At 38.2% G+C, this 26891-nt stretch overlaps 1 protein-coding gene across 7 annotated transcripts in view; it reads right to left on the bottom strand.

Annotated features, from left to right (window-relative positions):
- The window catches only part of RAD51B (RAD51 paralog B), a 647202-nt gene that overhangs the window by 612888 nt on the left and 7423 nt on the right, over positions 1-26891 (bottom strand). For 5 of the 7 annotated variants that reach the window (XM_046006988.1, XM_046006987.1, XM_046006989.1 and 2 more), the window contains 2 exons: positions 23015-23131; positions 2805-2941 (listed from right to left, as the gene is read on the bottom strand). In XM_046006988.1, the coding sequence (XP_045862944.1) occupies positions 2805-2941; positions 23015-23131 (254 nt within the window). Of the gene's footprint in view, positions 1-2804; positions 2942-13294; positions 13334-23014; positions 23132-26891 lie in introns of those variants that run through there. The other 2 variants (XM_046006993.1, XM_046006991.1) reach the window with 2 other exon arrangements.

Genomic DNA, 26891 nt, shown 5'->3' with positions numbered 1-26891 from the left:
TCAGACCCACAAGACTGCCCCCCTCTCCACTTCAAGGTCTGAATCGCAAGTCTTAGACCTCTGGGATTATTAATACTACTACTACTTCTGATCCACTGAGCAACTACAAAATAGGAGTTCCCACACACCCCTCCTCAAGTTCAATAATTTTGCTAGAATGGTGCACAGAACTCAGGAAGGCACTTTACTTGCTATTACCGAATTATTACAAGAATAAAAGATACAACTCAGGAAAAGATTGGGGAGGGCTCCATGGCGCACCACCTTCCCAGCACCTTGTGTTCACCAACCCAGAAGCTCTCCAAACCCTATCATTTGGAGATTTTTGTAGAGGTCCCATTACATAGGCATTATTGATTAAAGCACTGGCCATTGGCAATTAACCAGTTACCAGCCTCTTTCCCTTCCTCAGAGGTTGAGGGGAATGGGTGGAGCTGAAAGTTCCCACTCTATAATCACATGATTGGCCACCAGGTCCCATCTGAAGATTTCCAGGGCTGTACCAAAAATAATCACATTAGCATAAGCTCAGGTATGTTTGAAAGGGGCTGATTATGAATAACAAATGATGCGCCTGGCACCTTTATTAACTCAGGAAATTCCAAAGGTTTTAGAAGCTCTTTGGCCAAGAATCAGGACAAAGACAAAATATGGATTTATTATATCACAGTATTTAATGCCTAGGTCCATTAGATTGCTGGGGTTTTTAATTTGATGATATTCTATCAGTCCTTCTTCATTTATTATTGCAGGAATACTCCTGTAAAAAGACCTATTTTTACTCAATAATATAGTTCATATAGAAAAAGAATAGATGTTTGATTTCTTTTTTTAAACTCATTTTCAAACTAATGAGTTACTTCTCCAAATTTTCCAATACTGTCAATTAGCTGCTTTTCATTTCTTTACATTATAGACTCATGAATTTAAACATAGTTCACAGGTTTTAATCTACTGTCATTATTATCTTATTGGTGGCCAGTCTGTCTCATCTTCAGCCAGTGGGAGCCTGTTCAGGTTGACTCCTGAGCCCTAAGTAGTCATTGATAACTTCCTTGTCATCTGATATGTTTCAGACTCAACTTAAAAAATTTTTTTAAAGTTAAAAAAAAAAAAAACCAGTGCTAGAAGCAGTCATTGTCCAAAAAATCATCATTCCTTTTAGTAGGAAATGGTGTCTGGTTTTCACAATCTGAGAGTAATGCCTGTCCATTCATTTATCAAACATTTTCTGAGCAGTTAATATGTGTCAGTCACTAGATTTGGCTTTGAAGATACAAAGATATAACACAAACTCACAAAGCTGACAAACTTATGGCATATACTTAGATAACAAGCAATACAGAACAAAGAAAATAAATTCTAGGCAAAATAATCCATTTGGAACTTATCTGGTCAGGGAATACACTTTGATCTAGTGTATCCCTAGAGAGAAATAAGAGAGAGATGTGATTCATAATGACACAGTTAAAGACAGACTCAAAGGACTATACCTATACCACACCTTGACTAAAAGAACAGAATTGAATCAGTCTCCAGACCCGTAAGTACTCTTGCTCACGAAGGTTAATCAGAGCAGGGGAGGAGGAGGACCAAACTTATTTTCAGATGTACAGAATTACCCAAATAACCAAAAGCCTCCCATAGAATGTTAAAGATCCCTGCCAAATAAGGAAATCTTTCCTTTCCAAGCACAGATACACTTACTATCTGTGTGTTTCTTATGTTGAATAACATACTGTTGCAAAGATTAAAGTGAAATACTTCTCAACCAAAATGTATTTTGAAATGTGCGGGGCATCTCAGTGGCTCAGTGGGTTAAAGCCTCTGCCTTCGGCTCAGGTCCTGATCCCAATGTCTTGGGATCAAGCCCCGCATCAGGCTCTCTGCTCACTGGGGAGCCTGCCTCCTCCTCTCTCTCTCTGCCTGCCTCTCTGCCTACTTGGGATCTCCGTCAAATAAATAAATAAATAATCTTTAAAAAAAAAAAAAAGAAAGAAAGAAATGTGCAACTTTTCCATTCACTAATATTTTACTCTCAACTAGAAATTAGTTACAAAGCACCTATCTTTCGCCTTTTTAATTAAATTTCTCTCTTCCCCATTTCTACTTAAATTCTTCCCTCTGTTTCTTAAACTTCTTTTTTCCTGACTTTCTGCAAAACACAGCTTATCCAGGAATCTAACTTAAACCAATGACAAAGGGATAGAAAAGACAAAAAGAAACTGCTTCCTGTGTTAATCTTAAAAGGAAAATTCAGGGGTGCCTGGGTGGCTCAGTGGTTTAAGCCGCTGCCTTCGGCTCAGGTCATGATCTCAGGGTCCTGGGATCGAGTCCCACATCGGGCTCTCTGCTTGGCAGGGAGCCTGCTTCCCTCTCACTCTCTCTGCCTGCCTCTCTGCCTACTTATGATCTCTCTCTGTCAAATAAATAAATAAAATCTTTAAAAAAAAAAAAAAAAAGGAAAATTCATTTAAAACCGCATCTAACGGGGCACCTGGGTGGCTCAGTGGGTTAAAGCCTCTGCCTTCGGCTCAGGTCACGATCCCGGAGTCCTGGGATCGAGCCCCGCATCGGGCTCACCTGCTTCCTCCTTTCTCTCTCTGCCTACTATGATCTCTGTCAAATAAATAAATAAATAAAATCTTTTTTTAAAAAAATAAATAAATAAATAAAATAAAACAGCATCTAACATTCTGCATTCTCACAAAGAAAAGGTAAATGTTAACCTGTTTGAAAACATCACATGCTATAAATAAGTTATAAAATAGAACATTACAATGGAAAAGAATTAAATCTCCCACCTTTCAGCACTAAATGCTGACTCTGTGTCGATGTACACAACAGCTCCTTCTAATCCTCCCATATTGGTGGGTAATGTGGCCAAAATGCTCATCATTATGCAAAACTGAGTTTTTCCACAACCTGGTGGGCCTGTAATCTAAAAAAAAAAAAAAAAATTACTTACATAAATATCACAAGTAGTCAAAGCAAAATCCTTTTAAGAACTTGACACTTGCACAGTCCCACTAACCTGGGTTCCTGGAGTCCCTTAATAAATCTTAACATTCCTTAGAATGTTCCTTAAATATTCTAATACATCCATTGTAAGGAATTAAGTCCTTCCCTATATGTCCTAAGTGATACTAGTTAGATACCATCTTGGGGAAAAATGAGAAAAAGTCACTCAAATCATGCTCAGTGTTCTGTAGTTCAAATGAAAAGCTTTGGTTAAGAGAGGCTAGAGGGTGCATTTACACATTTAGAACTGAGAGTTATGTATCTTTTTCTCATTAAGACATTTATAAAAGGAACTTGAAAATATTTAAGAGGCTTTAATAATTGGCTTAGCATTTCTTATGCGTTGGCCTTTTAGAACAATTTTGTACTAGTCCCTTAAAAAGCTACTTTGATCTTTATTGTGAACAGTAAAGAATTTAGGAGTGAAGAGTACTGATGTATACAATTTATTTTCAAATGCTTCAGCAAAAAAAGTGTGTGTGTGTGTGTGTGTGTGTGTGTAAAGAGAAAGATTAAGCAACTGTAACAAAATTCAAAATGGCTGACTCTACGTGATTCGTACTTTGAAGTGTGTTTTGAAATTTTAGTTGGTGAAAGCTATTCTGAGATTACAAAATTTGAAATCAAGAGGATAGAGATGGAAAAAAAAACCAGGAAATTCTCAAGTACAACTAGAAGTAATGAATAAAAATTAATTTGAGGGGCGCCTGGTGACTCAATGTATTAAGCATTTGCCTTCAGCTCAGGTCGTGATCTCAGGGTCCTGGGATTGAGCCCTGCATCGGGTTCTCTGCTCGGCAGGGAGCCTGCTTCCCCCTCTTTCTCTGCCTACCTCTCTGCCTACTTGTGATCTCTGTCAAATAAATAAAATCTTAAAAAAAATTAATTTGAAATGTTAAAAAAAAAATCCCCTTTAGGGGTGCCTGGGTGGCTCACTCATTAAGCATCTGCCTTCAGCTTAGGTCATGATCCCAGGGTCCTGGGATGGAGCCCCAAATGGGGCTCCCTGCTCTGCGGGAAACCTCCTTCTCCCTCTCCCACTCCCCCTGCTTGTGTTCCCTCGTTCACTTTCTCTCTCTCTCTGTCAAATAAATAAATGGTCTTTAAATATATATATATATAGATAGATAGATAGATCTATTTATATATATATATATATCCCCTTTAAACATATGTTATTTGTCACACTGGCTGCCGCATCCAAATATTAAGAACCGAAACACTATCCCTTTTGTAAAAGTAACACTAATAATTGTAACACAATTTTTTCAAAAGGAAGGGAAAGAACAAGAGGGAAGGAAGAGAGAAAAAAATCTCAGAGACGAAAAAATCTGAGTTAAGACTGAGACAGACTATAAATATTTGAATAAACTGTCTTAACTACATCATGAAGTAGGGAGAAATAAGCAGGGATGACCCATGAGTCTACATCACTTGTGCCAGTGGTTCTCAAACAAGTGAGCACTGGGATTGCCTGGCAAGCTTATTTACTGGCATCTCTGGTTCAGTAGGTCTGAGATGTGGCCTGAGAATCTACATTTCTAATAAATTCCCAGGTGATGTTTATGCTGTTGTACACTTTTGAGAACCATAGTCTTAAAATTTAAACTAAAGCTAACCTTCATTTATCAAGGCTCAACATTAAAAAACAAAAGTTCACAAGTTAAAAACCATGTGCTGATTTATTATAATCTCTAAACAGTGATTTAGATTTCCAGAATAAATTGTTGATACCAGTAACAGTTTGCCAGATCATGAGTCATCAGTGAAAAGGGGTCTCCAAACTTTTTTGATTACATAGTCTGACCAACCAAAAACAAACTAATTTATTATGGTCTTCCAATGTACACATATTTATTATATACATACTATTTTACTAATACATTCTATAGAATATAAAGCATACATAAAGTAGGGATTAAAACATTTAAAATAAGCATTTAAAATAGTTTCATATCCTTTTTTTTTAAAGGTTTGTTTTTTATTTTTATTTGTTTATTTGACAGAGAGAGAACACAAGCAGGGGGAGTGGGAGAGGGAAAAGCAGGCTTCCCACTGAGCAGGGAGCCCTATTCGGGGCTTGATCCCAGGACCCCAGGATCATGACTTGAGCTGAAGGCAGATGCTTAATGACTGAGCCACCCAGGCACCCCTATTTTGTTTAAAGATTTTACTTATTTGAGAGAGAGCATGTGCACAAGCACACATGAACAGGGTGGGGGATGTGAAGGGGGGACAGTGGCTGAGGGAGAGGGAGAAGCAGACTCCCCGCTGAGCAAGGAGCCCCATGTGAGGCTCCATCCCAGGACCTCGAGATCATGACCTGAGCCAAAGGCAGACACTTAACTGACTGAGCCACCCAGGTGCCCCTCATATCTTATTAGTTGTACATATGTTTTTAAGATTTTATTCATTCATTTGAGAAAGAGATACAGAGAAAGAGACACAGAGAGTATGAGCAGGGGGAGAGGCAGAGGGAGAAGGGAGAAGCAGATTCCCCGCTGAGCAAGGAGCCTGACATGGGGCTCAATGCCAAGCCCCGGAGATCACGACTAAGCCAAAGGCAGATACTTAACTGGCTGAGCCACTCAATGAGTCAAAAGACTCATCCCCAGGTCTTTTTTTTTTTTTAAATACAGATTTATTTGAGAGAGAGCCTGAGCCAGGGCAAGGGGGAGGGGCAGAGGAAGAGAGAGACTCTCAAGCAGATTCCCCACCAAGCAGGGAGCCCAAAGCAGGGCTCAATCCCACTACCCTGAGATCATGACCTAAGCCAAAATCAAGAGTCTGACACTTAACTGTCTGAACCACCCAAGTGCCCCCAGATCTTTTCATTCTCATAAAAACCTAACACTTTTAGTGAAACAACGATAATAATGAAAATAACAAATGAAATTATATTATTATTTAAGTATTTGTCATTCAGTAATTGAAATGGCAGGTCCTAAGTTCCAAATATTTCAGTATTTACATGCAATGGCGGTTTAGTTGAGAAAGGGATAATTGCAAAAACATAAGAACTGAAATTTTTAAAATACATCACTCATACTTAATATTTTCATTTTTCAATAACTTCCATCAGTTAGCAAAAGTTTTTGTTGAACTTTAGTGAATAAATTTCCCTTTCTTCATGTCAATCAATTGTTCTTACAACATAATCAAAAGATACTGCATTTTAAGATTTTTAACAATTGGTTTAAAAATAAAAACTCTTTATTTGGAAGATTTTTCAACAGTATAGCAAATATTGTTACAGGATTTTAAGGGTGCAGATAACAAAGTTTTCACAAAACACAGTTACTTTTGACAACAAAAATAACATTATAAAAGAAACATTTCCAGGCAATGATTCTTAAAAACACTCTGGGGGCGCCTGGGTGGCTCAGTGAGTTGAAGCCTCTGCCTTCAGCTCAGGTCATGATTCCAGGGTCCAGGAATCGAGCCCCACATCAGGCTCTCTGCTCAGCAGGGAGCCTGCTTCCTCCTCTCTCTCTCTCTGCCTGGGGCTCTGCCTATTTGTGATCTCTGTCAAATAGATAAAATAAAATAAAATAAAATAAAACACACTCTGTATTTTAATCTGTCTTCAAAAAGGCACTGACTTCCTCACTCATTATTAAAACATTACCTTTACTTTAGATTTTTTTTTTAATTTGACAGAGAGAGAGAGAGATCATGAATAGGCAGAGAGAGAGGAGGAAGCAGGCTCCCCACTGTGCAGTCTGATGTGGGGCTCAATCCCAAGACCCTGAGATCACAACCTGAGCCAAAGCAGAGGCTTAACCTACTGAGCCACCCAGGCACCCCAAAACATTACCTTTACTTTAAAGGAATGTTGTCAGAGTATACCACTGATTTGGGTGGTTGGTTAATTTTTAATCTGCTATGAAGTATATTATATAGCCACTTCTCATATAAAAAGGTCAGCAAATCTGACATATCTCTTCATTTAAAAACACATTTCACCTATCCTCAGTGGGTAGAATTCAACAGCTCTTTTCTTTGCTGTGAGATCATCAAAAAAGCCCTTAGGATTCAAATGATCTTCATGGTCAGTCCCCATCTCATTACCGAGTGCTACAGAGATTCCACACTTCACTAACCAGGTTTTTATAAAAATTAACAACGCTGATACCATCCTGAAGCACTCTCCACACATCTGATATCAACTTCTGTGTTGCTACAGATAGCCTAAGGATATTGCAACAGAAAAGTTCAAAAAATCTTGAGAGAGAATGTCTGTCCATATACCTACCACTTACCTACCATTTTTACTACTACTATGACTAGACTAGCCTAATCTATCCAACAACCCATCCCTCTATCCACTCATCAATCTATCCCAGGTTTGGTTTGATTTTTTAAGGAATTTATTTTTAAGTAATGTCTATACCCAGTGTGAGGCTCAAACTTACAACCCCAAGCTCAAGAGCAGCACATTCCACTCACTGAGCCAGTCTCAGCGTCAGGTTTTTTTTAATGCATTTTAAAGTAAGTCAGAGACCTCAGCATGCTTTCCCTTAATAATTCAGCATGTATATCATTAATATGAATTTAACATGTTTGATTCTTTCCTTTTATAAGGTAAATTTTACATACAGTGAAATGCATAATTTTAAGTTTACCATTTGATGAGTTCCAACAAATGTATACACACATGTAATCTAAACCCCTATGAGTCAGAACATTACCATCACCCCAGGCAATTCCCTCATAAACACTGCTTATGTTCAAGAAATTATTTATATTCAAGAAGTCATATAAACATTGTATTATATTCGGGAAGCTTATTGGGAGAATATATCTTCTCTGACCCATCTTTAGTTTAATAGCACACACAAAAAATTTAGTTCTTCCTGTATTTCATTACTGAAACAAAATCAAGCTAAAATGATCATCTGGGTCATGGTAGAAACTTCTGTACTTTATATAGCATCTTTCTATATTGAATAATCTGTTTTAATTATCAATGCTTCAAATAATCTCTAATGATTTCTATATAACTTCTGACAGTATCTGTTCACAAAAGAATCCATTTAAGTTGTTCCCGTATTGTTTTCTATGCTTTATTTCATTCATTTTATTGTAACAGGAAGAATAAGTGTGTCCCTAATATTATTAATAATATATTACATTTGGTCTTTTACTATTAAGAAAACTCAAAAGAGGCTTTTAAATATCTATCATTAATTTTAGTGATATTTTTCTACATATTGAATTTGTATCACTTGACTTTAAATGTCACTAAAAACTTATGGAAGTTTGTCTTCCTATCCCATGTGGTTTTTGGTTTTTTTTTAAGATTTTATTTATTTATTTGAAAGAAAGAGAATGAGCGAGCAAAAGCATGGGAGTAAGGCAGGAGCAAAGAGAGAAGGATAAGCAGACTCCATGCTAGCACAGAGCCTGACACGGAGCTTGATCCACAACCCCAAGATTGTGAGCTGAGCTGAAATTGAGTCAGATGCTCAGCCGACTGAGCCACCCAGGCGCCCTATCCTGTATGTTTCTTTTTTTTTTTTTTTCCATTTTATTTATTTTTTCAGTATAACAGTATTCATTCTTTTTGCACAACACCCAGTGCTCCATGCAAAACGTGCCCTCCCCATTACCCACCACCTGTTCCCCCAACCTCCCACCCCTGACCCTTCAAAACCCTCAGGTTGCCCCAACCTCCCACCCCTGACCCTTCAAAACCCTCTGTATGTTTCTTAATTATGATGGCTTCCTATTATCATTACTCAGGATTTCAAGGGACAAAAAAACAACAAAAGTTTCAATATAAGGGATAATAGATATAATCCCTTATATCAAATTGTCCTTAGAATTTCAAAACATTTTGGATGTCTTCTCAGATGGAATTAGATTGTCGGGGATTGACTTCACTAGTCAAGGGAGATTCATCAGCTGACTTGTCTATGCACATGGTTCACTCCTAGCATGTTATTAGTATGGACTCCAGTATACAGTTTCTTCGCAGGAATCTTTTTGCCATTTGTTTGTTTTGTGAGATTTGGTTTAGATAAATCCAAAATCCACCTAACTAGGTATGTAGAACTACAATTCATCCCAGTATGCTGAAAATAAAGGTACAGCAAGGTGCCTCTGTCAACCTTCTGTAAAACTTCCTCATGGACTATACCTGACATATGACAGTCTGACACACAGACCAAGTGAAGATGCCAGTGTCACTCTATATATTAAATACTCAGTAAGGTTTATTTCATTTTTTAGGTTGAAATACCAATAAAAGTTCAAAAAAAAAATTTTCCCACAAACTAATGGACCATCTTACATACTCTGCTTTGGAGAAACTGCTAGCTTTAAAGAGCCCCAAACACTCTTTTGTCATTATCAAAGATGGTATGGATCAAATTAATTATCAGAAATCAGAGGAAAAGTAATTTTTGTCAGTAAAATTTGGAAATGGATCTAGAAAATGAAAAACAGTTACTCTTCAGAGTGTTAACTAATGGGAGGAACAGAGGACTATCTTTCTATACATACCATCTATACACCAGGGTTTGTTGGTTTTTTTTTAAGATTTTATTTATTTATTTGACACAGAGAGCGAGAGATCAAAGCAGACAGAGAGGCAGGCAGAGAGAGAGGGAAGCAGGCTACCAGCTGAGCAGAGAGCCTGATGCGGGGCTCGATCCCAGGACCCTGAGATCATGACCTGAGATCACGACCTGAGCCAAAGACAGAGGCTTAACCCACTGAGCCACCCAGGCACCACTACACACCAGGTTTTATATACTTTCTAAGATTTAATGAGCTTAAACCCCTTAAAACCTTTGTGATTTTTAGTGGAAAGGTAAAACAAGCCATTATTTTAATTAAAATGATACACATGAAAACATTCAGTAATATACCACCTCTCATGAAAATGTAAGGAATTCTCATTATTCCATCTTTAAAGAAAACATGTAAAAAAAATCTGAAAACTTAAACAAGTAGAACTGGCATTTTTTCTACTTCGTTATTTTCACGTACTATTCAGCATGGTCTAGGGAAAAATAGAACATTATGTGAATAACATTATAAGATTTCTGGGGTTGTTTGTTTTGTTTTAACTTTGCATTTGAAGTTGGATAATTACATTAATTTAAGCTAAAATAACTAATTTCTAATTCTTTAGCAATCTCAGATCGTCTTCATACATTTTTCACTCTCTTTCTAGACTCAAAAAAATTTATGCTGCATGCAATTCTGATGGGCTGACTGGAGTTAAATTTCATTATTTTTTCAGGTTTACTTAGTGGGTTAAAACATTTCAACATTAATAATTTTTAGCTTCAGATAGTTTAGCTCTGAATTCTCCCAGCCAAACCACAAAGTTTCAAGTTGTGTTCAGTTCCTAGGTTCAGCTCCAATGGTGGTTAGAAAGGGAGAACATGCCAAACCAGAATAGTCTCAGTTAGTTGTTTCTTGGAAACTCTAGAGTGAATACAACATTTACACACGGAAAACACCAGTAAAATACGATCAGCTTCATATAGTTTAGATTCTGGGCTTCAACCCTGCCTGAGAAATAAAAGAACTGAAAGAAAATAACCAGTGGTGAAGATCACTCAAATATCAACAGGAAAGCAAATATTAATAGTCAGTTTAAAGGAGAAAGAGAATTATTCCTAAGCAAAGAAAGTCTAGTTGTACTGAAGTGAAAATGAAGCCTAGTCATTCTAATCTTTAGAGAGACTGAATGGTTGAGATGAATGTGAAACCTGAACCTGACAGGACCTAAAACCAACTCTCCTCTCACTGAAGATGGGGGCAACAGGATGGACCATCTGCCAAACCAAGACTTCACATAAGAAAATTTAAGGACTGCCTGGTTGTGATCTGAGAAAAGAGCTTTGGAAACTTCATATCATTTTTTTAAATGATGCCCCTCACCCATCATTTGTCTCCATTTGCTCTACAATCATGTAGAAACAATGATTAGGCCTTCAGACCTACAGAATTCATTTGAAAAATAACTAACTCTCAAAATCCTAAAACAAACAACAAACAAAATCTCAATCTCAGAAAGGCCAGGTAGTACTTTGTCTTGTGAAAAAAAACCTTGATCTTAAATTACTTTACATCAACATGTGGAAGATTTTATATCTTGGGTTTTCTCCACTACTCATTCTTATTTCATATTAACAACTGCTATCTTTCAAGTACATGGGAAGGAACAAAAAAGAAGGGAGGGGAACTGAGCAGAAAAACACAGAGGACATGGAAATGACAAGTACCCCAAGCTTCATAGTTAAAAAAAAAAAAAAAAATCAAACAGTATCAAGGGATATCATCATCCATTTAACAATCATATAACATGTGCTATATAAAGATTCTATGAAATCTTTATGGAGAAAGACATTTATTTCTAAACCAGGAAGTTAGCGAAGAATTAGGAGCAATGATCCAATCAACCACATCTGCTAAGCTCCTGTATTAGGACAGGGGTCTTACTATCTTGCCTTTCAAAACACTGGGCAGGATAAACAAACCATGTCAGGGGATTATGGTCAAGGAATGGGAATTGGAAGTTTCTCCCTAGTAATCCTACTGCTGTTGTCACACATGGAGCACACCTAACCTGGCTGTATTCTGAAGGAGATGAGACCCATCCTGGCCAACCTACATACCCATGAGCAAGAAAAATAAATGTTTGCTGCTCTTGTAAGCAGTGTACGCAGCCAAAATTGACTAATTAAAAATTCATGTCTTGTACTTCACTGTTTATGCATTCCTATCACATGCCTCGTCCTTGAAGGCACTTAAGTTTACGATCCTGCCTTATTAGCTCCTGTGATCTTGCAGGCCACAGCTAACTTTGCCAATAAAAAAGAATAAGAACTGCATATTTAACTGTTCTGAGGAAAAATCAGGATGCCAAAATAGGACTCTGGCATCCTGCTCCTACCTTTTTGGGATAGTAGAATAGTCACTTCCAAAGCAAAACTGACCCGCTCAAGGACAACTGGTCTACTTAAATCATGAACAAAGCATAGAAATGCGTCAGGAAATACAAAGAGTATAAAAACGTGCTACATCCTTTCTCAGTATTTAGAGCAAGGATCTGGGTATAATCGTCCCTCTCAAATGTTGTAAAGATTTGGCAGGCTTCATAGGTTTACACTTCCAGAGGTACTCTTGAACAAAGATATGCAGATCTTATATCCTTGTCTGTTGACGTGAGTTTGGACCAGTTCTCTAGTCCAGTAACCTCAGGATTGCAGTATGAAAACACTTTTTTTGGCGATCCCTTTAAATACAACCTTAATTTTACCAAGTCATATTAGCATCTTTATTCTACATTCTTAGTAGGGGTGATCTTGACCCCAAGAATGAAACCTGCTTTTGGTGGGGCGGTGGGGGAGGGGGAGAATTAGATTTTACTCTTTTTTCTACCTAAAACACAGATATACAGACAGTACATAAACAGGTATATTGTATATCTGTGGCATTAAAATCCCATGGGGAAGGAAGCTTCATTAGAAAAAAATGTCTAGGGGGTATAGCTCAGTGGAAGAGCACTTGACTGCAGAAAAAAAATGTCTAAGAAGCTCATAAGGAGAGAAAATGAAAACACGATTGAAAAACACTGATTTAATATACATGCTCCCCTATGAGAAGGCTAGCATGTGGTTTGACCTCCACATTATGTAAACTTTTAAACTTTAAATTTCAAGCATATCTTTACTACCGATCGTTAGTAATAGCAGATGCCAAATTATCTGCTTAGATATTCCTCGAGTAAGGAATCTGATGCTCCCAGGGAATGGGACAAAGCCCCGCAGTTCAGTTTCATCTGTGATTCCGCAGAGGCGGTTTCTCTTTGATTTCTCCTCTGCTGCTTCTGCTTTCGGCATGAGGAGTGCTTCTCTACTTCCACTTTTGATCTTGGTGCTGTAACTGCACCTACACAGATTCAGCGACATCCACATCAATCGAAACTGGGCATCAGGAAGGAGCAGCTATAAAAACACTAGCAGAATGTTTCCAGACTTATTCTACTTATTCTTACTCCCTCTGTGGTCTCCAGGCCTCATCTAAGTTTATCCTACCAGTGGCCTTACCTCTCTCACCAGCTGTAAGATCTACCTCGTATCTGGGACTCTAGGTTTGACCTTTTAACCAGAAACAAAGATCATGCAAGGCAATTAATTAGACACCTCCAATGATACCATATTAGTTCTCTATCACTCTGTAACAAATTACCACAAACTTAAGAGCCTAACACAACACCCATGTCTTATCTCACACTTCTGTAGATTCTCACGCTTCTGTAGGTTAGCAGTCAGTCTGGATGGGCTTGACAGGGCTCTCCGCTCAGTCTCACCGGGCCAAGATCAAGATGCCAGCGCAGCAAACCCGCCTGCTCTGCAGCTGCGGATCTGAGCTGTTTCCTTTCTGGATGTCATCCGAGGGCAGCTCACTGCATCTAGAGGCCACCTACCTACATTCCTTCTCACGATTTTTCTGGTTTCTCCTTCTTTAGCCAGAGAAAGCTCAGTTTTCAAGGGCCCATGGAAGCAGATCAGTAGATCTCCCCGTCTTAAAGTCAACTGTGCCACAGAACATGCCATAATAACGGGAATGCTAGCTCATCACATCCGCAGGTTCCAGGCATTGTGGCACAGCATCTCTGGGAGGCCATTTCAGAATTCTGTCTACCACAAAGTCTCTGGGAACAGAGAAGTAATAAAGTTTTTTAAGACTTACACACACACACACACACACACACACACACACACACACGCATGCATACGTATATCAACACACATATACAGTGATAGCCAGGCTCTAAGAAGGACCCAGTGATCTCACTCTGGTATTCACACCCTTCTGTACTCCCCTCCCACACTGTAACAGGTGTGTCTGTGTAATAGACTACAGCGGAAGTAATGCTATGTAACTTCCAAAGCCAGGCCATAAAAGACAATGCCATTTCTGCCTTGTTCTCTAAGATCACTTACTCTAGGTGAAGTCAACTGCCATGTCAGGAAGACAGGCAAACAGTCCTATGGAGAGGTCCAGGTGGCCAATAACTGAAACTTCCTGCCAACAAGAGCCAGGACCAACTTCCCAGCCACATAAGTGAGCCATCTTGGAAGCATCCCCACCACCTCCAGTCAGGTTCTCAGATGAGTGCAGCCTCACCAATACCTTGACTGCAATTTCATGAGAGACCATAACCAGAAAACCAGCTAAGATGCTCCTGAATTCCTGACTCACAGAAACTGTGAAGTAATAAATCTTTCTTGTTGTTTTTAGCCACTAAACTTTGGAATGATTTGTTAAACAGCAATATTTAACAGATCTATAAATATGCAGCTAAGATATACAGATATTAGAGATATTTAAGAAAAAAACTCCTAAAATGAAAGAATCACTGATGTTTGTTAATAAAAGAGCATTAAGTAGAAAACTCATATTCCTTAAGTGTACTATTGTGATAATTTTTAATGGTATACAAATCAAAATAAATATAACATTAAAAATTACTAAATTTGGCTTATTTCAAGATCCAAGGAAAGAATATGAAAGACATAGCAATAACCAAAGCATTACAGTAAACAAGCACTACGTGTTTAAATACAAACTCATTCTCTCAACTAATACTTATTAAGTACCTCCTACATATGCTAATACTGTGAATCTAACTATAAAAATAAAGACATAATCCCTGCCCACTTGGAATTTATTCTCCAATGAGGAAGACACGCACTAATTAAGCATACCAACACTACAGTTGTAACAGTGACAAGTGCTATATAGAAGAACCAAGTACATGGTTCAGTTCTCTAAAAACATAGGACAATTCTAAATGTGTTAAGTTAAAACACAATAAAATAGGCTCAAAATACATTAAGTAAAAAATAATAGAACTACAAGTAAATTTGTCAATTCAACAACATTTTAACAACCTTTCTAAATTACTATTAGGTCAGGCTGAGAAAAAAAAGTTGGTAAAGATAAAGAAGATTTGAACAACCCAAATAACAAGCTGAATTTAATGGTCATATATGCAGAGCATTTAAATATTAGAGAATAATCATTCTTCTCCATCGCACCTAGAGTATTTTTATAAAAGTTGATCACATATTACACCTTAAAACAAGTTTCAGAAATTTTCAGAGAATCAGTATCACATAAAGTTCTCTGACCAATGAATTTAGGTTAACAATCTAATTTTTAAAAGATAAATTTTTTTTAATATTTTATTCATTTATTTGACAGAGATCACAAGCAGGCAGAGAGGCAGGCAGAGAGAGTGAGAGGGAAGCAGGCTCCCTGCCAAGCAGAGAGCCCGATGCGGGACTCGATCCCAGGACCCCGAGATCATGACCTGAGCCGAAGGCAGCGGCTTAAACCCCTGAGCCACCCAGGCGCCCCTAAAAGATGAATTTTTTAATTAAGTAATTTAGATTTTCAAAAATTCCAAATAACTCATGAATTGGAGAAGGAATCATAATGGAAATTTTAAAATACCATTAAAACTAAATAAAAATTAAACTGCTATAATTTTCATTTTATATAAATAAATTTTATATAAAATAAATTTTATTTTATTTTTAAAAATGAAGCAATGGATATTCACAGCCTACAAGCACAGAGTAAAAAAAAAAAGAAAGAAAGAAAAACTGAAAATTAATAGATTAAATATACATAACTTTGGGGGGGTAGAAATAATCTCACAAAACATGCTATTACATAGAAGGAGATAATAAAATAAAAGAAATCATTGAATAGAAGAAAAGATAGAGAGGACCAAAAAAGAACAACAAAAAGCACAGTCCTTTGAAAAGACAATAGTAGGGACACCTGGGTGGCTCAAAAGATCGGACTGTCTGCCTGAGGCTCTGGTCGTGATCCCAGGGTTCTGGGATGGAGTCCTGAAACCCACCTCACACTCCTTGCTCAGCAGGGAGCCTGCTTCTCCCTCTGCCTGCCCCTCCCCCTGCTAACTCTCTCTCTCTCTCTCTCTCTCTCTCTGACAAATCATAAAATCTTCAAAAAAAAAAAAAAGGAAAGAATAATAATATTCTAAACTCTCACCAGACTTTTTTTTTTTAAGATTTTTATTTATTTATTTGACGGAGATCACAAGTAGGCAGAGAGACAGGCGGAGAGAAAGGAAGGGAATCAGGCTACCCACTGAGCAGAGAGTCTGATGCGGGGCTCGATCCCAGGACCCTGAGATCATAACCTGAGCCGAAAGCAGAGGCTTAAACCCACTGAGCCACCCAGGCGCCCCAGACTTTTTAAAAAGGAAGAGAAAAAGAAGACTAAGTAATGTTAGGATTGAAAAGGGGAATAAGCTCACATATTAAACCAGATTTAAATTTTTCAATTTTTTAAAATCAGATTTAAAAATAAGGAGAGTTCAGTGAATAACTTTATGACAATAAATTTGAAAAATTAAAGACAATGGGCATATTCATAAAAACATCATTCACCAAAACTACTCAGTAAGAAATAGAAAACTTGAATAGTCCCATAAAGCATTAAAGGAATTTATTTCATTTTTTTAAACTCTTCCCACAAGGAAAATACCAAGATCATACAATTTTTCAGAAAATTTTTATCAAATATTCAAGAAACGAATAATTCTAATTTATGCAAACTATCATAAAATATTAAAAAAGAGACAGTATGCAATTAACTCAATTGGCTCAAAATAGATCACACAAAAATTAACTCAAAATAGATCATAAACAGGAGCGCCTGGGTGACTCAGTGGGTTAAGGCCTCTGCCTTCGGCTCCAGTCTTGATCCCAGGGTCCTGGAATAGAGCCCTACACCAGACTCTGCTCAGTAGGGAACCTGCTTCCTCCTCTCTCTCTGCCTGCCTCTCTGCCTACTTGTGATCTCTGTCTCTCTGTCAAATAAATAAATAATCTTAAAAAAAAATAGATCGTAAACAAAATGTAAAACCTAAAACTATGAAACTTTAGAAGAAAACACAGCAAAAATCACTATCTTTGGCTGGACAAGGAATTTGTAGAGATGACCAAAAGCACCATCAATAAAAGAAAAAAACTGACAGACTGGACTCCAAAAGTTGCCATGAACAAACCAATGAACAGACAAGCCACAGATTGGAACAAAACAATTGCAAATCCTACATCTGCTGAAGGACTTGTATCCAGAATATATAAAAAAATGCTTACAACTCAGTAACAAGAAAAGAACCAATTAAAAAATAGGCAAAAGATCTGACTAGACACTTCACTTAAGAAAATACACAAAAGGGAGTGCCTGGGTGGTTCAGTCAGTTAAGCGTCTGACCCTTGATTTTGGCTCAGGTCATGAGGTCAGGGCTGTGGGATGGAGCTGCATCTGGGGCTCCACACTCAGCAGGGAGTCTGCTTGAGGATTTTTTCTCCCTGTCCCTCTGCCTGCCCCCCCCCCCACTGCTCACTCACAGGCATTCTCTCTTTCTAAAATAAATAAATGAATCTTTTTTAAAAAGAGAGAAAATACACAAATGGCCAGTAAGCACATGAATAGGTGTTCAATATCATTAGTCATTAGAGAAGTATAATTAAAACTACAATGAAACTGGCAATTCCACAGCAAGCCTGGCTGTGAGAGTGTGGATGGGGTTGCCTATTGTCCCCCAGTGGTGCAAGGGGGAGGAAAAAAAAACCAACAATGAAATACCACTCACACCCACTGGAATAGCGAAAATCAAAAAGATAAACAATACTAAATGTTAGTGAGGATGTGGAGAAACAAACCATCACACTTTGCCAGTGAGAATGTGAAATGGCACAGCCACTTTGGAAAGCAGTCTGGGGGTTTCTTAAAAAGTTCAGCGTATCCATTATCCACTCACTCCTAGTAATCTCCCAAGAGAAACAAAAACCTATGTCCATACAAAGATCTATCCATGAATGTTCATAGCAGCATTATTCCTGCTGGATGAAAACGAGACAATCTAAGTGGCCATCAACTGAGGAATGGATAAACAAAATGTGCTGCAGCCATACAACAGGGTATAAATCCGCAATTAAAAGGAACAAACTACTACTACATGCTACAACATGGGTGAACCTCAAAAACATCGCACTATGTGAAAGAAACCAAACACAAAAGACTACATATTAGAGGATCCCACTTATATGAAATGTTTAGAAAAGGCAAATATATAGATAGAAGCAGAAAAACAGATGAGTGGGTACCCTAGGCTGAGGATGGAAGCAAGGATTACCTATAAATATGCATGAGGGAAATTTTTAAGGTGATGGAACTGTTCTAAACCTGGACTATGGTGATGACTTACTAGAAAATTACTTGAATTATCCAATTAGTAATCATTGAGTTTTTATAGTGGTTAAATTGTACCTTAATAAAACTGCTTTTGAAATAACCAAATGATTTGTGAAAAAAAATTTCAAGCTCATTAGAAATCAGGAAAATGAAAACTAAGATCATAGATGCCAAAGATGGGCCTAAGTTAAGAAATCGATAATACCAAGGAATGAAGATATGGAGCAAGAATTCCTGCATATCACTGGTAGAAATTCAAACAGGTACAACCGCTCTGGAAAACAATTTTTCCTGATTCTGCAAAGTTGCATTATGCACATATCCTATAACCAGGAAATCACTCCAAGGTAGATACCCTAGACAGGATCCAGATAGTAAATATTTTAGCCTCTACAGATCATGAGATCTTTACCACAACTAACTCAACTCTGCCTTCTATCATATAAACAGCAGCAGACAAAACATAAACCAATCAGCATAGTTGTGTTATAATAAAACTTTGTTTACAAAAACAGACACCAAGATAGATTTGATCACTGTGCAGTAATTTGCCAATCCCTGTCCCAGCGAAATACTTATACATGTGATGCAGGGGACATGTACAACAATTTTCACAGGATTTGTTTATATTAGCAGCAAATTAGAAACAACCCAAATGTTCACTCACAGGAAAACAAGATAAATAAATTGTGGCATATTTTCAAAATGGAATATGATACAGCAGGAAAAGGGAATTATACTCCTATCACCTGAAACAAAATGGTTAAATCTTAGAAGACATTATTAAATGAAAAAAAAATAATTCACAGAAGAGATATGATATGAATTAATCACAGAAATGATTTAATAAAGCTCAAAATAAAGAAAACTAAATAAATGTCATAGCACCTATTTAGGTACATAGACAGTAAAAGAAAACTATAGGGGAAGAAATTTTAGGAATGGTAAAAATTCAGGACAAAGATTACATCTCAATGAAGGGTAAAGATAGGATCAGGAAGAAGCCCACGGTTAGTTTCAATGGTTCTGGTATTGTTCTGGTTCTTATTAAGTCATAGGTCATAAGACTTCATAACTTACACATGCAGGATATATTTAATCATATATATATATATATATATAATATACATTAAATTTTTGTTGATAAAAGGGTAAAAAGAAATACTCCTTATACTCAGCTGAAAAAAAAATCCCAAAACAACTGAAGAGGCTACCTGTAACTGAAACAGAAAGTACAGAACTGGCCACTAAAAAGCAGTCAGAGTATCTGTGCTCCAAGTCGGCCAAGCAGATGATGACAAAACACCAACATGGCTGGTAACTAACAGTTGGATTCAGAAAGAATTGACAAATGCCAAGTGAAAAAGTATTAAAAAGTATTCTAAAACTTAAACATTTTTTTAAATTAGTTGTTAGTTAATCTTAAGTTCAGTTTTTGCTATTTAAGTAACTTTATAACTGTGGAACACTGCCGGTACAAACTCACTTGAAGAGGTCCCACTAGAGTGCAAAAAGATTACGTATAGTAAGATTCTGGCACCATCTGGTGGCAGTACCCTGCAACAGAAGGGGTTTTTGTTTCTTTTAAAGATTAGCTCACTCATTTATCAACTATCTTGGGCATCCTCCAAGCATAGCACACACATATTTTTAAACCTTCCTTAGAAGACAGGACATAAAATAAGGTATAGTATCTAAAACAGAATGCCCATTTTCCGTTTTTGTTTTTTTTTTTAAGATTTTATTTATTTATTTGACAGACGGAGATCACAGAGAAGCAGGCAGAGAAAGAGGAGGAAGCAGGCTCCCTCCTGAGCAGAGAGCCTGATGCGGGGCTCGATCCCAGGACTCTTAACCCACTGAGCCACCGAGGCACCCCCCAGAATGCCCATTTTCAAGAAAAAAAATCTCTACACTGGAATTCATGACTATGAGAATGTCAGAGTCTGCTCTTGCTTAGAAGTTTGCTTAATGGGATCAGGAGGAAGACAAACCGTAAGTGACTCTTAATCTCACAAAACAAACTGAGGGTTGCTGGGGGGAGGGGGAGAGGGAGAGGGGGGTGGGGTTATGGACATTTGGAAGGGTATGTGCTATGGTGAGTGCTGTGAAGTGTGTAAACCTGGCGATTCACAGACCTGTACTCCTGGGGATATAAATACATTATATATTTATTAAAAAATAAAAAATAAATTTAAAAAATTTAAAAAAAAAAAAGAAGTTTGCTTAAAATATCTATGCCCCTAGAAGTCCCAGGCAAGAAGTTCTTCAAGAGTATACTGGTAAGTGTGTGAGTTACCACACTGGACCAGTAAGCACGCCAATGCAGCATGCAGGAAAGAACTGTGGTAGTTTCTAAATATCTTCAATCTCACTTGGAAAATGATATAGAGGTTCCTCAAAAAAATTAAAAATAGATGTACATACAACTCAGAAATTCCACTTCCGGATATATACCCAAAGGAAGTAAATACTATTTCATCAAGATACCTGTACTCCAATGATTATCATAGTAGTATTCTCAATAGCCAAGATATGTTAACAACCTAAATGTCCATCACACATGAATGGATTTAAAAATGCAGCATTTAAAAAAAAATACAGCATTTAAGCAATGTCCACAAGAGCCAAATTACGGAAAGAGCCTAGATGCCCATCGACAGATGAATGGATAAAGAAGATGTGGTATAGATACACAATGGAATACTATGCACCCATTGAAAAATGAAATCTTGCCATCTGCAACAACGTGGCTGGAACTAGAGGGTATTATGCTAAGCGAAATAAGTCAATCAGAGAAAGACAATTATCATATGATCTCACTGATATGAGGAATTTGAGAAACAAGACAGAGTATTATAGGTGAAGAGAGGGAAAAATGAAGATGAAACCAGAGAGGAAGACAAACCATAAGAGACTCTTAATCTCAGGAAACAAACTGAGAGTTGCTGGAGGGGAGGAGGTGAGAGGGATGGGGTGGCTGGCTGATGGACATTGGGGAGGGTGTGTGCTATGGTGAGCGCTCTGAATTGTATAAGACTGATGATTTACAGACCTGTACCCCTGAAACAAATAACATTATTTTAATAAAAATAATAATAATAAATGTGGCATATATACACAATGGAAAATTACTCAGCCATGAGGAAGATAACCTCCCATGAGCAACAACATGAACAGACCCTAAGCACATTACACTATGCAACGTAAGTCAGAGAAAGAAATGTACTATACAGTATCAGTTACATGTGGAATCTAAAAAAGTTAAATCTGTAAAATGGTGGTTAAAAAGGGGTGGGGTGGGGAGATAAGAGTGATGGTATTTGGGGCACCCAGGCGGCTCAGTTGGCTAAGCAACTGACTCTTGATTTCAGCTCAGGTCATGATCTCAGGGTCTTTGAGACTGAGCTGCGCATCAGGGTCCATCCTCAGCATGGCCTCTACTTGAGACTCTTTCCCTCTGCCCCTCCTCCCCCTCCCGACTCACCTGTGCCCTCTCTCTCACGCTAAAATAAATGAATCTTTTTTAAAAAAAAAAAAAAGTGATGGTGTTTAACAGTACAAACTTATAATGAAAAGTAAATAAGCCATAGAGCTCTAATGCAGTCTAATGAATATAGACAGTAATATTGTACTATAATTATGTGGTAAATATTGCTACATCAGCAATCATATTACAATATACAAATGTATTAAAGTAACATCGGTTGAATGTCCAGCTCTTGATTTTTGGCTCAGGCATGATCTCAGGGCTGTGAGATCAAGCCCCACTTGGATCCTGCTTGAGATTCTCTATCCTCCTCTCCCTCTGCCCCTTCCCCCTTCCCCTCTCTAAAAAAAAAGAAAGAAATGTCCTTGAATTCTTGATACTTCTTTCAAGTAAAACCAATTTTCCCTTTCCTTGAATGTGAGCTGTACTTAATGACACGCTTCTTAAGAAGATAATGTGGCAGAAGTTAATGGTGTGTAACTTCCACAACTAAATCATCAAAGGCTTTGCCACTTCCATCTTGCCTTCTTTTGGATCACTCACCCAGGGGGAAGTCAACCACCATGTCCTGAGGAACTCGAGCAACCTGTGCAGAGCCTACTTGGAGAGGAACTGTGACCGCCTACCAAGAACCAGCATCAACTTCCCAGTTACATGAGTGAGCCCTCTTGGAAATATCCTCCAGCCCCACCATGTCTTCAAGACACTGCATCCCTCACCAACATCTGTGAGCTAAGCCACTCCCAAAGAAACAGAAATAGTAAGTATCAATTGTCGTTTTAAGTCACTTCATTTTGAAGTAATTTGTTGTGCAACAATGCATAGCTAACACAGCCTATCACATCCTAGAACCAAATTTTATCTACAACAGAAATTAAAAATAGCTCACTTCAGTTTAATGCCATGATTTGCCCACATGTTAATAAAATTTCAAACTTTCCTTCCTCATACACTAAGTACTGTTCCTTTTTTAATTCCCCCAAATCGCTTCATGCTATTTCACAATATTCATCAGTTTCTAAGTTAATTTTAAGAAACAGCAACCGAAGCAGACTTCAGGTGGTCAGCAAGGACTGTTCTGAATATCTTTATTTTTTGAAAAGCAACTATACTAGGTCCTGAGTGGAGAACCATGCCCTTGAGGTATGAAATAATCTATGTTTCTTAACTAAACTTTTTCCCCTGGCTCTGAAGGTTAAGGCCAGTGGGAGATTTGGAAAGTTTCTCCTTTACCTCTGTGAGGGATCCACAAGCCACACCACCATGCAGGGCTTCATCCAATGCAGAAAGGGTTGTGGCTAAGAAAGCTGGGGAGAGAGAAGCAGACGTCTGCATCTTCATCCCATAAGCCTGAACAAGAAAAAGAAGACGTTCTTTTCAATCTCCATGTCTATTTAAAGCCAGAAACCCACTCCAAACTTCAGTTTCTAGCAGGTGGAACCCCAATCCATCTCTCTTTTCCTCAAACATTTATTTGTTAAATGAATATTTAGCCCATGCCAGAGACTATGCCAGACTATGGGGATATGATAGAGGAGACAGACGCCCTGCCCTCACAGTACCTGTGGTCACCCAGCAGCTGAAATTAGGACTGGAAACCAGGCAATTACAATACAGTTATCAGAGACACCATGACAGGGAAAGTGGACTCAGAGACAGTATATTCCTCATCTATGAATTCTGTGATCCAGGAAGACTTCAGGAGGAGCTGGATGTCTGAGCTAAAATGTGAAATAGCTGTTAAGCAAAGGAAATACACATATTCCTGCCAAAGAGACAGAACACACAAAGAAAGGGAGAAAATGGAAACTAATAAAAACTACAAAAAATAAAAAGAGTTAGAATGGTTAAAAGACGGAGTGTGGTCACGGTGGGGCCAGTGATTGGAGCTGGAGAAATAAGCAGGGGCCAAATCACAAAAGAGCCTTGTTGAAGTCTGGGGTCAATGTGGTAAGCAAGAAGGAATGGCATGCTCAAGTTATCTTTTCAAACCAAGGTTGGTCTGTGAAGAATAGCTTGAAGGTAGGTATTGTAGCCTGAGAAATGGCCCCCCAAAGAAATGTCTGCATCAAATTCTTGGAATCTGTGAATGTTGCCTTCTTCTGAAAAGGGGCCTTTAAAATGTGATTAATGTGATTACATACCTAACAATGTTTAAGAACGCTTACCTCTATAATTTCTAACATTAAAAATTACTACTATTTTATTAAATTGCCCAAATAAACTGAGATCAAGCCATAGAACAGTAATTATTTCTTCCTTCCTTCATTCATTCATTTTCAACAAATACTGAGTACTTACTGCATGCCATATACTATGATAAACTCAGGGAACAGAAACAGAGACAGTTCCTAACCACTTCCAGTTTACAACTTAATAAATCTGTTATCAAATCCAAGACCCTTCTGCTTCTGTGAGGAAGCAGGAAAACTAACATTTGTAAGCCACAAATGTGCCCACTTCTGTCCAATCTCACCTATTAAATTCTTAGATCATTTAAACCATGGATTATCACATTTTTCTAAGGCTACACTCAGGTAAATAAAAAAAAAAAGAAAGAAAAGAAAAACTACAGAAAAAGTCATCTGGTATGCATCTGGTTTAGAAATGCCTGAATATTGTCCACAATATATCATCAGGCTATTGCCTGGTAGATAGGCTTGGAGACATTTTATCAAACGTGTAAAGGCTGCCCAATCTGTCAACATTAAAGTACTTCTTGCCACACTATAAGAGCACTAATCACTAGAATAATAGAATTAGTGACACATATAAAAAAGACTAAAATGAAGGAACAGGATAAGATATGACAGTATGTATACAATATCAGAAATGATAGTATGTATATAAATGAAACAAAAAGGAATATTTTGGTATGCCACTTCAACAGTTTTTCTTCTATGGTGGTGGCTGCTGCTTCTCAGACGCATCATTATTTAACCTGATTTTAAAGTGTTGGCTTCGCTCAGGACTTGGTCTTGGATATGCTTATCTCATTGTCATATTTACACTGATGACTCCCAAACACATACTGCTACAACAGACCTCTCCTTCAGACTGCAGGTCCGCGTATTGAACTGCCTGCTTCGTATCTCCACTCAATGTTTCATATGCCCCTTACATTCAACAAGTACTAAATTAAATTCCTGATCTGCGTCCATCAAGTCAAGTCTGATCCTTTTTCCAGCATTCCTTATCTCAGGAAGTGGTACTACCCAGTTTCCCAAAGCAAAAAATCAAGGACTCACCTGTCACTTTCCTGTATTTCACCACTACCCACTGGCAAACAATCACCAATCCTACTCATTCTGCCTCCCAAATATCTCTCATAATAACTCACATAATGCCATCTGCACTGACACCACACGAAAAATGCTCGTCACAACCACTTTCTGCCTGGAATATAGGAGTAGATACCTAAGTGGTCTTCACAAATATTTTCCTGCTCCTTTCCAATCATTTATCTGTGTTCAAGAATGAGTTGTTGTGGGGGTTTTTTCCTCATTAAATTTTTCTTTTAATGGGTCTCAAAATTCTGTAACAGATGTTTGGTCATGTTGTTTTCATTAAAAAGTACTGATTTTTAAAAATTAATATCTTAATAAAACAGCCACACACAAAAAAAAGCACAAATGGTCCACAAAACATTCTCCTTTCCTTCTAAAGGTTTTATGATGCACTGTTATCAATAACTAGTCTTTTACTATAAATTGGCCAATTGACACAAACAGTTCCAAGACCATTCTTCCACCACTGATTAAGACTGGACTGGCAAGTACTGGGGATAATACTCATTTAGCCTTCTGAGCTTTCTGGACAGACTTGGTGACCTTGCCAGCTCCAGCTGCCTTCTTGTCCACTGCTCTGATGACACCCACAGCAACAATCTGTCTTATGTCACCAACAGTAAAAATGGCCCAGAGGAGGTCAATGAAGTTCTTAACATGCACAGGCTTGCCAGGAACCCTATCAACAATGGCAGCATCACCAGATTTCAAGGACTTGGAACCATCTTCCAGCTTTTTTCCATAATGATCATCTATCTTCTCCTTCAGTTCAGTAACCTTGCAAGCAATGTGAGCTGTGTGACAATCCAGCACAGGTGCATATCCAGCACTGATTTGGCCTAGATTGTTCAGGATAATCGCCAGCTGCTTCCACGGGTGGGTCATTGCCACCAGGCACATTGCCATGATGAACATCTTCGACAGGTAAGTCATTCTTTTTGTTTTGTTTTGTTGTTTTTTTTTGAGAGAAAGTGAGAGAGACAGAAATAGAGAGAACGCAAGCAGGGGAGAAAGAGAGAAACAGACTCCCCTTTGAGCAGGGAACCTGACATGGGGTTTGATCCCAGAACCCTGGGGTCATGACCTGAGCCAAAGGCAGACACTCAAGCAACTGCGCCATGCAGGTACCCCCAGATACATTGTTCTTGACATTGAATCCCACACTGTCCCCAGGAAGAGCCTCATTCAAAGTTTCATGCTGCATTTCAAAAGACTTTACTTCAGTGGTAACACTGACCAGAGCAAAGGTGACCACCACGCCAGGTTTGAGAACACCAGTCTCTATTCGGCCCACAAGGACAGTACCAATACCACCAATTTTGTAGATATCCCGGAGAGGCAAACACAAGGGCTTGTGGTTCCAGAAATGCAATCCAGAGCTTCAGGCAATGTGGTTCCACTGGCATTCCCATCTTTAGGATGAATTTCTGTCCTTTGAACCGAGGCATGTCGGCACTTAGCTCCAGCATGTTGTTACCACTCCAACAAGAAATTGTCACAAATGCTACTATGTTGGGGTTGTAGCCAATTTTCTTAATGTAGGTGCTGACTTCCTCAATGATTTCCTCATATCTTTTCTGGATGTAGGGTGGCTTACTGGAATCCATTTTGTTAACACCAACAATTAGTTGTTTTACACCCAGTGTGTAAGCCAGAAGGGCTTGCTCACAGATCTGCCCATTCTTGGAGACACCTGCTTCAAATTCATCAACAACGGGGCACCTGGGTGGCTCAGTTGGTTGATCAACTATCTTCAACTCAGGTCATGATTCTGGAGTCCTGCATCAGACTCCCTGCTCAGGGGGGTCTGCTTCTCCCTCTGA

This window comes from Meles meles, chromosome 6 (assembly GCF_922984935.1).
Source record: "Meles meles chromosome 6, mMelMel3.1 paternal haplotype, whole genome shotgun sequence".
Classification (NCBI taxonomy): domain Eukaryota; kingdom Metazoa; phylum Chordata; class Mammalia; order Carnivora; family Mustelidae; genus Meles; species Meles meles.
Note: the sequence above shows the minus strand (reverse complement) of the source record. Positions and strands in the feature narration are given on the sequence as shown.